Here is a 12,486-nt window from a genome sequence, read left to right as displayed (position 1 = left end):
CCTATATTTCCAGTATTGGATAAAAAGGGTGGACAACAAAGTGAACTGTCTTTCCTTATCTCAGCAATCACTTGTATCTCCTGTCTTAGATGAAAAGAAAGTGTGGACAGCAGTGTGAGCAGCCTCTTCATACCTCAGCATCCCTGATATCTTCATTATTACATCAAAATATAGGAAGAACATCATCTTTCTATAAACGAAGGGAGGGGAAGGCACTTCCCACTGCACAAGCTCACAGACTCCTGTCCTAACATTCTAGGACAGGCTTCTATCAGTGTCACAAGGCAGGAGCAATTTTAATTTTAAACTGATTACCACGCTAGATAAAACAATTATGATTTGTTAATTAATGGTATTTAGGAATTAATTTACAATGACATTTCCTTAAGCTATTATTTTTTCTATTCCCAAAGAACCCCTAAAAGGCATATTCCAATTGTGGATATATATGTAAAGATTGAGGGAATATGTCGTAAATGTCTCATAGATGCCTTTCTCACTGGTGGGTCCCATATTTTTCAAGAGAATGGGGCCTTATATTGCGTTGCCAAGAGGATGAGATGGATGTGCATGCTCATCTGTCACCTTTTACCCATATGGGAATTTCAATATTTATCTGAAAAGTAGATTCCGGAATACCTCCTTATCAAACACCAAGCGCATATGCAGTATAAAGGCTGATTGAGGTTGCTGTTGCAGGTTTCTGTTGCAGCTTTGAAAGAATGGAGGCCAGCCCTAGTTATTTCATCTATTTGCTATTAGATGGTGAGATCCTGTGTAGGACTATTTTTAGGGGAAATGCACTGTGGCAAGCAAGGGTTGGATATTGGCAAACACCATGATAACATGTGCTGGATGCCAAAACTGGGCACCATAATTGAGTGCTTATTACAAGTTAAAAGAACCCTTTGATCAGAAAGCAATATTTTGTATAAACAAATATATAAAGAAAATATATATATTTTTACAATTTTTGGCTGTATTTATTTTTAATTTTTGCTGTAGTACACATTTGCAAATTAGATATTTTTCCCCTAGCAGGAGTCAAAAAGAAATATAAGTCCCTAAAGTGACAACATTATTATACTGGGTGAAGGTTTTGAATGGTTGACTGAACTAAAGCGTTATTGATCTCTTGATTAAGCTAAATAAGCTCGATAGGGAAAAGATGAGTGAAAAATGTAAAAGACAAAAAACAAAGAATCAACACAAAAAAAGTCTAGGAGGTTAGAACAGAGAAGTTGAATGTTACGGCTGGTGGAACGCACCGAATAGATTAACCTTTACCAGGTAAAGGTGTGTTCGCAGCCTGGGGTCCACCGTGCAGAGATGGAACCTGCTGCTAAGTAATAGCGGCACTATATGGCGGTACTACGCCAGAGTAAACTCGGGTTCAGACACCCGGTAAGAACTAAAGCGAACTCTCTTGCTTCACAGTGTCGCAGTGAAACAAATGAAACGCTGTGCCCTGTTAGCGAACACAGGATGCAGCAGACGAACGCTAGTGGGATCCCTGAGACTCACCCACACTAAGCTGGTGATTGATCCCGCTCTGACCCTCAGTGGCTTTTGAGCCCGCGCCTGAGGACGCCCCAAGTCAGATGCAGAGATCAAGTGGGAGTTCCCACCCTACACTGCCCAGTTGTCAGGATAAGTAAAGATTGCATGCGTGCAGTGCCGTCCAGGCGGACACTGCTAGTTTGACGTAGTACAGATCGTGCTCTGGTGTAGGATAGCACTAGGTAGCTCCAACATTCGCAAACATTCAACAACACAAGGAATGGGAATGATTAAGGAGCAGTCACAAGAACAAGCACACATCCACAGACACACCATAATAGATTTATACTAGCGCATGGCAGTGCGACCATGCAAACCTTTTATAGCTGTAGTACTCAAGGACCTTCCTAGTGGTCCAATAGGAGCTGCTACAGGACCTGAGCGTGTGACCCCCGACCTCCAATGGGATGTCGTCCTGTGGGCATGTTCAGTATGGGAAAAGCAGGACTCAGTCCCTGAAACGCCTGCTCGCTGCTGATCAGTGCTGGCTACAAAGGCAGAGCCTGGAAAGGCAGCAGTAACTAAGCGCACAGTATCAGCTTGAGCCAGACTCTGGGATCGACGTCTCCACTGAGCAGGCTCCACTGCGGCTGGAGGAGAATGGGGGACCGCAGCGGAGATGGTCCGAGATTCCCCCTGTGCATTGAGCAGTCCTAAGAGACATAATGGTTTAGACATATTACATGTTCAGAATGACTTTTGTAGATATTGATTGTATTACTCGTATTGTATTATTTTCCTCTGTAGCTGTCCTAACAAACAAGACTCAACCATTAGTGTACCAGAAAATGGCGTCTCAAAAAAAGGTCGTTTATCAGTTCAAGTCTTTAAATTTGTCGGCAATCATGACTATGTCTACATTCACTGCGCTGTCAGTCTGTGTGACGTCACTGCTGGATCCTGCGCCCCTGTAAGTACACACTGTACATTGCTGTGTCTTGCATTGTTTTGCCTCTTTGTACAATTTGCATAATTTTATGACATACAACTGCCTTGTAATAATATAATGCTTTTATCACAGTCGTGTTCTGGAAGTCGGTCCCGAAGTTCAGCAGCTGAAAAAAGCTATCAGCTAAGTCTGGGTCCAATTCGTCGTGAAGGTAAATATCCCAGTTGTGTGATGATAAAAAATGGTCAAATGCTATAAAGTGTTGATTCCGCTTAAAAAGGTATTTTTGTGCTACTTTACACAATTACCACTACAATGAGACATAGTATAAATGGAAGGTGTGCAGAACGTAGAATGGGGAATGCAGTCTTGTGAAAGCTGAAGAAATGTTTTCCATATATTAGTGTTAGCCAAGGAATGAACAGAGTCTAGGGATCAGCTAATCAGTTTTATTATGTAAAAATATGTTTGATAAAATTATTTACATGGGCGTCATCTAATCCACCAAAAAAATAAAAATAGGCTTCAATAGCGAAATGTCAGAACATATCATGAAGAAGGAGCCTTCAGAAGTCAACTTTCTTCTAGGAGTTCTCTGTCCCGATACAAAGGTCTTTTCAATTCACTGGTCACTTCTTTCTCATGTTTGGTAACTTATTTCCATTGTTTTACAGATGAAGTAATAGTCACTCCACCTTCCGGCAGTATTGGTAAGTATGACATTAAGTGGTACATATTCATGAAGAATATATGCACTTTTATTACTAGTTTTATGACCAGTTTCTGTTTGTTACCGTAAAGTAAGTATGTATACATTTTTCCCCTCTTCTTGTTAAAGAAAATGTGTCATTAAGAAATTACTTCCACATCTCCTCCGGGACTTGCTCCTGCGATGATCGCTTCTGTCACTAGGAGCCTCCGGTAGCACTGGAGATAGAGATGTTTTAGCAGAAGCTCTGGATGGCTTTGGCTCTGGCCAGCCACTTAGATTTGGCTAGCAGGGATCTGCAGTGCTTTCCAGTATGGCAGTATGGGGGTGTGTTCTTGTCCAGCTGAAGTTATCAGCCCCCTAGTCCAGCCAATTGGAGAGCAACATACCATACTTAATCTTCCAGTTTACTGCTGGAAGCTGCCAGATATAGCTTTGTGCTTCCCTGGTTTGATCTGTGGTTTCTGTTCCTGTGTTGTTTTTGTAAATTCCTGTTTTGACCTCGGCTTGTTTATTGACATTTCTCCTGCCTGATAATTTTTTACCTTTGTGGCCCTCTTGGTTTTGACCCAGCACCTGACCTTCCTACTAGCCAGCTTGCACAATCGAGCAGCAGCTGACTGTGTCCCTTGCCCAGGGACCCCTGTGTAAGTCCAGATCCCTGTATAGGGGTTAAAGAGTGAAGGCCAGAGAATCCCCAGGGCTCTGGTTAACGGAATAGCTTGTGCAATCCTGATCATGGTAGACATGTTAGGGCTGCCAGGAAGCACTCACAGAGCCTCATGACAATTACTTACTGTTTAGGTAATTTTTTTTATTTATGCGTATTTTAAAAAATAATATTTTTTTATATATCCTTTATATTAGTATGTCAAAAAATTTGAAAATCTGTAAAAAAAAATAGCAATAGACTGTCTCATACCCCATGTATTGTATATAAGCCTTCTAAGCTTCTAGTCTAAGCATGCTCCAACCTGGACAAAGGTCAGTGTGAATAGTGGATCCTGTGTTATCTACTGTATATAGACGTGTCATCTTGTCTGCTGTGCTAATGAAACTGTTAGGGTATGTGCACACGTCAGGATTTCTTGCAGAAATTTCCTGAAGAAAACCGGAAATTTTCAGCAAAAAATCCGCATTTTTTTTTTAGCATTTTGCAAGCGTAATTAGCTTGCAGAATGCAAAAGTTTTCCAAGCGATGTGTAGCATCGCTTGGAAAACTGATTGACAGGTTGGTCACACTTGTCAAACAGAGTATTTGACAAGTGTGACCAACTTTTTACTATAGATGCAGCCTATGCAGCATCAATAGTAAAAGATAGAATGTTTAAAAATAATAAAAAAAATAAAAAAAATGGTTATACTCACATGCAGACAGCCGATCTCCTCAGCGGCGTCCGTTCCTATAGATGGTGTGTGTGTGCAGGACCTTCGATGACGTCGCTGTCACGTGACCGCGACGTCATCCGCGACGTCATCGCGAGTCCTTCACACACACCATCTATAGGAACGGAAGCGGCAGCGTGCACCGATGAGAAGCGGGAAGACTCCGGGGGCCATCGAAGGTGAGTATATGACTATTTTTCATTTTAATTCTTTTTTTTTTTACCAATTATATGGTGCCCAGTCCGTGGAGGAGAGTCTCCTCTCCTCCACCCTGGGTACCAACCGCACATGATCTGCTTACTTCCCGCATGGTGGGCATAGCCCCATGCGGAAAGTAAGCAGATCAATGCATTCCTAGGTGTGCGGAATCCCCGCAATTCCGCAAATTTAATGAACATGTTGCTTTTTTTTCCGCCATGCGATTTTTTAGTGGAAAAAAATGCAACATTTGCACAAGAAATGTGGAATACACTGAAAATAAAGGGAGGCATATGTAAGCGGTTGTTGTTTTTTTTTTTTCGCTTTTTTATCACGTTTTATAGCGAAAAAACGTGAAAAAAACGCGAAAAATACTGAACGTGTGCACATGGCCTCAGAAAGTATTCTGGACAAAATAAAGAGTGTGAGTCTAGCATAAGGTCTAGAGGCCAGTGTAAAAATTATACGATTTCTTATTTTTTTCTTTAATAATATGTATAGTGATATGAAAAATTGAAAAGAAAAACAATTTAAAAATGCATATAAGATAAAACCTCCCTTATTTTCTGATAATACATTAGGGATTAACTCCTGAGTTCAGGATCAGATTATAACCAAGGTTTGTTTATAGTCGGTAGCCATGAAGACTTGTAGGTCTTCATAGGCGCTGCACACAAAATATACTTGGATGCTTTTACCCAATGTAATATTTTGTCATATTACGGATAGACAAAAAATGGATTTTATTGGCAAACACATCTGAAGATGAATTGGATGTTACAATTCTTATTAAAAAAAAGGGTTTTTTTTTCCAGGCACACATGAATCTTCTGCACTCGTTGGCTTTGTCCTCCTGCTGATGACCCAAGTTTGGTTTTGTTAGATCTTCAGATGAATCATTGATTGGGGCGACAACTATATTCTCGCCATGTATAGTACACTTACAGTATGTTTTATAAAAGAACCTTTATATTATTGCTATGTACTAGTCTGGGATAGCATTTAATTTCTTTGGATCATCTGAACCCAATATTTGTTCGCCAGTTGGAGATTTTGCTTTGAGGCACGTGAGCTTCAAGTTCCACCACTGATGACCATCACGAGACAAGGCGTCATGGATTTTAATTTCCAAAATGCTTTAGTAAATCTGTGACCCAAATCTTTTATTTTCAGCTGATACTATGCAGTGTCAACTTTTCCAATTCTTAAGTTGCTAATAGAAATAAAAAGTAAGCAGCAAATTATGGGATTTTGTTTCGGTGTATGATTATTTTGTAAATGTGACACATTTTAAAATGTAAAATCTGTTTTTATGACTAATAAACTTTTGTTGGGTTAAATAATTGAGTTTTCTTTATTGGAAATACTGACCTTGTTGGTTTACAACCTGACACAGGGGTGGAAGGAGCAAAAGGCGTTAATGATTGCAGAATAAAACAGAATCAAAGAAAAGAGAATAATTAAGGAAGAATTGGTTGGATAATGTTTTCCTTTTTGTGTCACCATTAATTAGTCTATTATGGGAGCAAAATCATCTGTAACATTATCTCTCTAGTTTGATGACCCTACACAACATCTCCCATATCTGTGTCAGATTTCTAAAGTTGGCCATACACTAAAATTTGCCTTAACACACCAATATTATGATTGGACTTAACACCTTGAACCGCTCTTTCCAACACTAAATAAGCCATTGCGAGATATGTCTGGTAACGGCCACCTATTCATCTCCACCTATTGACATAAAGTGCATTTGGTCCTGAGCCTGAAAAGTCCCATAGACTAACCTATTTCTGCCTTCAAAATGTAAAAGCTACCAACATAAACCAAGTGCTATGCATAGAAAAAGCTTTAGCTGATCAGAAGGGTTGCTGGAGAGGGGGAGGGATATAAGGATATGCTGTAGAAAGGTAAAGCACACAAAAAATGGAAAAATTCAGCATTATTTTTCTAATCTTGGTCAACCCCTTTAAAGGAAATGGTGGTGGGCTGTGACCATCCCCTAATTTGAGTGGTGGATCCCGTTTTATGTACTGTATAAAAGTTTGTTACCTCTCATTCCCTGGCAGATACAATCAGAAACTGGCCCCTGTGCAAAAACAATATATGGGCCCTTTGCAGACCAGTAGCTCATCATAATGCACAATTCCACTTGCCTTGGAGGTAGTAGAGCCCCCCTTACATCTTGGACCTCTGCTGTTGCACCATGATTTGTCCACCCCTGCTCTCAATGTGATTCTGTCTAATAATAATGATAATAATGAGACTACTTTAAAGTCTTCTATAAGAACAGGAAGTTCAAAGCTAGTACTGGGCTTCATAGATAGTGCGATAATGGCAACATTTCTGATTTTTTTTTTAATATAGAGATATGCAAAATTGAAAAAAAAAACACTTATAATTTTTTAAGTATCCTTTATGTAAAAAACTTTAAACAGTAGGACAAAAAAATCCCTCATTAACCAGGGAACCACCAGAATTCATTTCACTAAATTTTGCGGCATTGTTGAAGACTCTCATATCAGGGAGCGTGGCGATGCTTGGTGACCTCCTGTGTGAGTTTGCGACAAGCCACACTGCGTGCCTCTTTCTATTGATCTACCCTCCCTTTTAAACATCCCCTTCCCTGAGTGATGCCGCCCCCTGATGAAGACGCCGAAATGTGCGTAGACCTCAGCACGTTACAGATAAAGGGGTGTTGGGAGTGTGCATGTGCAACAGTACTTTGAATTCTGAGATCTCCACAGTCCACTCTGATGCACTTGGTCCAAGTTCAACCCTTGAACCCAAACCCGATTTTACAAACAATGTCCGTTTTATGCATAGCCAAACTGGTGAACAGAGAGTTACAGGTTATGCATTCTCCATAGCCTTCCATACAATACACCGGCTCCTTCCCCAGAGTTACAGCTAGCTTATTGTTCCTGGGAACAGGTACAACAAAGGAAAAGGTGGACATTTGGAACGCCTGCATTTTCCTGGGTTTAGGGTCATACCACTCCTGGTGTGTCGCTATGAACCTCTTTCCCCGTTTCTTTGCATTTTCTAGCCCTTAGAGTTGTTGATCCCCATGTCAGTACCCACATCAGGGTGATACCTTTTCCATTAAGGTGAACATTCTGTTGGACAGTACGATTTCCTGAATTATAAGCCTTTTCCTTGCAGGAGTTACCCACTTGCCTGTGATGTCCTGCCGCCTCTGTTACTATTCCATCTTCATACTGAGCGCCGTATATCCCTCCACCGGTCCATCTGTCCTTTCACTTCACTTCCTCACAAACACTACTATCTCTCGGAACTAGTCTCCTCTCTATGCCCAGTCACTCTTCCCCTCTCTGGGTGTTAACCTTCTCATCCCTAAACACAGGATCCTTCAACCTATAGGGAAATCTAAACCTATCAAAGGGAAGACAACATAACAGGTACATAACATGACTACAATACAATAATGTTATTAATGTCTTCACGGGGAAATATGACAACCCGACTACCTCTTACAAGAGCATTTTCATTTGGATCACTTAGGGGTACCTCATAGTTTCTTTATGTATCCATATTCAGCTCAAGTAGTGTCTGTAGATTTCTGGAAGCTGCTTTAAAATGTGTTGTAGTTGAGAGAGGTCATGGAGTGATGCCTACAGTGGTTCCTCTTGTAGACAGTGGTTGGTCATGTTCTGTGTGTATTCTGACAGGCTGAAATTTAGAGCTCTGTAGTTCTCCACACTGCCTCCAGACTGTCTCCTTACTTCTTTTATCCATATAAGAGTTCATCTGCTCCTTCATTACTCCATACTGGGATGAAAAGTTGTTTTTCTGTGTTCCTTCTACTTATTTTCTTTCTCACTATCATCATAAGTAATACAGGTAAATACGCATGACAAATGGATAGCGTTTTTTTAAAGCACTGATTGACTCGTAATGGGTGAATCTCATCCAGAATATGGATCAACGCAGTATATGCTGCAATTGTTTACACGCAAACCATCAGTGTGTCAAAACATTTATCTGAACTAGCATATTAACTTGCATTTGTAATTGTGCTGCCCATATGCATAGGCAGATTATAATGAGTTCAATGGCCAGATTGTCCTCATTATAATGCTTTGTGCGCCATCTGTTATGTGTCTGTGCGATCATGTCATCATTGCATTGCACCTGCATGTGTGTGCCAGCCACGAGAAGTGGAGCTGCAGAGGACATTATATTCTAATTCATTGAAGAGGGGACATGTAATTATAAAGAATCGGGGGTGACGTAATTATAATGAATTGATTGATCTCTATCATACACTTTTCTGGTGCGTCACCATCAGTCTCCTATTTGTCACTATGTCACAATAACAATAACAGTACAAGCCCTAACGGGAGTCAGTGGTACTACTCTGTTAGGCCGCAAGTCTCTTAGCGATCAGTCGCTTCAGCGATGTGTTTACTCTGGCCACCTCCATCTCCTGAAGCACGGCCTCAGTCCCCTCTGTACTGTAATTTACGCTGAGGTCACAGCTCACATGATTGCTCCTATTCGTCTCTCTGGTGGTCTCTCACAGTTCTGGTTCCGCTTACTTGTCTCTGGTTGACTCTAGTTTGTCCTGTGCTAGTAATTATGACTATAAATCAGCTCAGCTGTTTTTATACCTCTGCACTAATAGAGGCTCAGGCATCGACTCCCCTCCTTCTCTGCCCTCCTGGGCTTTTTATAATTCCTAACTGTGACACAGCTAACACCTGGCCTGGTGTCTCCCCTAGTCTGCCCCCCTCAGGGAACTTGCCCTTCTCTCATCAGTTCCTGCCCATGCAATTATCTGTGTTTTCCCCTTTCTTGTAATCTTTGACCAGCAGATCGTGGTATTCGCTTGCAGACACTCTGTTATATACTAACTGTGCAGTCTTCTCACTTTTCCGTCTTCTCACAGGTGAGTTACTGGATGTAAATATTTATTCCGTATAGGGGTACAAATCTGTGATTGTCTTTGCGCTTCACAAAGCGACAGTTGAGGAGAATATTCTAAGACTGTATTCCATTGACCCTCAGCCAAAGAGCCAAAGTCCTTCTTCTATTTACAGTAGGTTTAATTTGGCTCAAATTTTCTATCAAAGATTAGTAAATAAAAAAATTAAATCCTTGTCTGCAAATGATAAGCGTATCTGAATAGTGAGGATTTATTGAGTTGACTATGGGTTAAACTAAAGTCACTTTGTAACTGTTCAAATCTTTTAAAGGTTCCCTCATTTATGATATACACAGACTGCCCAGCGGCACAAAATATTCACCAAGCAGTAAATCATTACTGATCGGCAGTGGTCTGTCTGTTTAAGCAGACTATTAATTGGGTGGTCTGAAACTACATTTTATTTTCATCCTAAACTCTATTTAATGTAGTAATCTAATCTTTTCTCTAATAAACTTTAATAAAAAAAATTCCTAATCCTTCCCTAACTACACTATCTAACTGTGTTATTTTTTTTCTACTACTTCCTCTTTGATAATGCTTTGTTTAAAGCATGCTGGTATACTCAAACGAAGGGTCATCAAGGGACACAGGCTGCGGTCACTGTTGCAGCTCCCTGAAATGAAGTGTTTTCAATGACCTCCATTTCAGGGGCTGGACTAGTCCCTGCCCTACTTAGTATGTGTCATTTTTCAGTTTTGATCTATGCTCAGTAGATTCATTGTCACGTCACGTCACTATAGGGGGTGGTGCTGGTCCCTACTTGCTCGTTCTCTACCTGCACTGTGTAATGACAGTGCGCTCTGTTGTCGGCTGGTCACTTCTGATCAGAGCTGGCGAGAGACTGTGTTGTCACTATGCACTGGTAAGAACAGGGCAATGTGAAGGGAATCTACTGAGCATCCATCAGAATTGACGACCAGCACATATTCAGTAGAGCAGGGACTAGCTCAGCCCCTGAAATTGACCTCACCGATTATGCTTACTTTCAGAGTGGGGGCAGCTGCTTTGGCAGAGACCATAGCCTCTACCTCCTGATGACAACTCGTATCCCACTTTTCATGCTAAGAGTCAAAGAGGAGGTTGTAGAAAAAAACCCAGTTAGATTATTTAGGAAATGATTGGGAGTTTTTAATTAAAGTATATTAAAAAAGATATTAGATTATGACATTAAATAGAGTTTAGGATGAAAATATAATTTTGTTTCGGACCACCCCTTTAAACGTTGAGCCAGGAGTGGGTGATAAATACAGAAGTGGTGACGTGTTTCTATTATACTTTTCATCTGATTGTTCCTCACCTGGTTTTAGCTTACAAATACTGAGGTAAAATACTGACCAAATACTGAATGTGTGAATGTAGCCTAAATGTAATTCACAGAGTCAAGCACCTGGGCTTACAAGGCCAATATTGATGGCATAAAAATGAGAAAAAAAAAGTGCTTTCAAACATATATAAATTACTTGAGGTATTGGTCGATATTATGGCCAAAATACACATGCTCGTGACCCGCTACTAGATTAATGCCAAGCAAAACACAGCAAAAGAAAAAAAAAAAAAAAAAAACATCGCTGAAAAAAGGTAACCAAATTTACAGTACCTACAGGATGCTGCAGCCCCATTATAAAAGTGAAGGCAACACAGGTGCAAAATACTGCTGAAACCATCACTCACAACCTACCAGTTCATGGAATGGGTGGTTGCCATGCTACATTGTGAAAATGCCTTTTCTTTCTCAGTCAACAAAATTGCTTAATAAATCAATTTTTGGCAGGTTTTTTATGCCATACAACACGGTGGATCAGTGGTTACCACTGTTTCTTTGCAGCTTTGGGGTCCTCGTTTCAAATCCCACCAAGGACAACAACTTGAAGAAGTTTGTATGTTCTCCTCAAGTTTGTGTATCTGTCTGGTTTTCCTCTGGTTTCCTCTCACATGCCAAAGACCATACTGAAATGGAATTTAGATTATGAGCCCCATGGGAAAAGTAAGGATGATATCTGGAAAGTGCTATGGAAAATATAGTGCTATATAAGCCAGTACAAATAATATATAATGTTGGGGATGGAGGTTTCGGAATGGTGAGAGTGGTGTCACCTTGAGCTGTGGGGGCTTTTCCTTGCAGCATGGAAGCTTTGTCAACTGCTTGTGCACTGTGAACTCAGTGGTGGTCAGTGTATTGTAATGTGGGGAACGATAGCCGTGGCGTGCATGATCCGCGGTCGCCACTCTACAAGAAAATGAGGGTCCTAGCCTGGTGTATGTGCTGCTGTTACCTTGGCAATACACCGTGACAGACCACATGCTGCCGCTTGATTTAGGAGGCCAGGACCCTATAAGATGTGGCAGATGTGAATAAGGTAGACCAGAGTCCAAAAAGAAAATTTTTACTGAACATTATGTTGAGAAGTATAAATATCATGTAGCAGACAGAACACTTTAAGAAAATATCTTCTACGCAATCCAGAAGCAGGAACGGTACGGTTACACGTGGCAGTACATTATTTCAATTACATGTTGCATAAGTTCAGCAAACCATTATGGGAAGCTTTATCTTCTCCTTCGAGGAACACATGGGTCAAGGAGTGCGATAGCAGCACCTCACAGCTTGTCTCAATTGATTTGTGAGGACCTCACTGGCTTAGGCTTCTTTCACACTAGTGTCGGCCCGACGTGCCGACGCGCGTTCTGAAAGTGATGCCCGACGTGGGCAGCGGAAGCAGTCTTACGACGCTTCCGCTGCCCCATTGTAAGGTCCGGGGAGGAGGGGGTGGAGTTTCGGCCGTGCATGCGCGG

General features: G+C 41.0%; 1 protein-coding gene across 1 annotated transcript in view; it reads left to right on the top strand.

The window, feature by feature from the left end:
* Positions 1 to 6,079, top strand: part of LOC143785930 (pancreatic secretory granule membrane major glycoprotein GP2-like) — a 40,631-nt gene extending 34,552 nt beyond the window's left edge. Inside the window, exons 13-16 of the mRNA XM_077275074.1 lie at positions 2,308 to 2,470; positions 2,582 to 2,660; positions 3,124 to 3,159; positions 5,558 to 6,079. Of these exons, the coding sequence (XP_077131189.1) occupies positions 2,308 to 2,470; positions 2,582 to 2,660; positions 3,124 to 3,159; positions 5,558 to 5,625 (346 nt within the window). The 3' untranslated portion in view covers positions 5,626 to 6,079. The remainder of the gene's footprint in view (positions 1 to 2,307; positions 2,471 to 2,581; positions 2,661 to 3,123; positions 3,160 to 5,557) is intronic.
* Positions 6,080 to 12,486: the final 6,407 nt, after the last annotated feature.

The sequence above is a fragment of the Ranitomeya variabilis genome, chromosome 7 (assembly GCF_051348905.1).
Source record: "Ranitomeya variabilis isolate aRanVar5 chromosome 7, aRanVar5.hap1, whole genome shotgun sequence".
NCBI lineage: Eukaryota > Metazoa > Chordata > Amphibia > Anura > Dendrobatidae > Ranitomeya > Ranitomeya variabilis.
The sequence above is the reverse complement of the archived record's forward strand: the minus strand, read 5'-3'. Positions and strand labels throughout refer to the sequence as shown.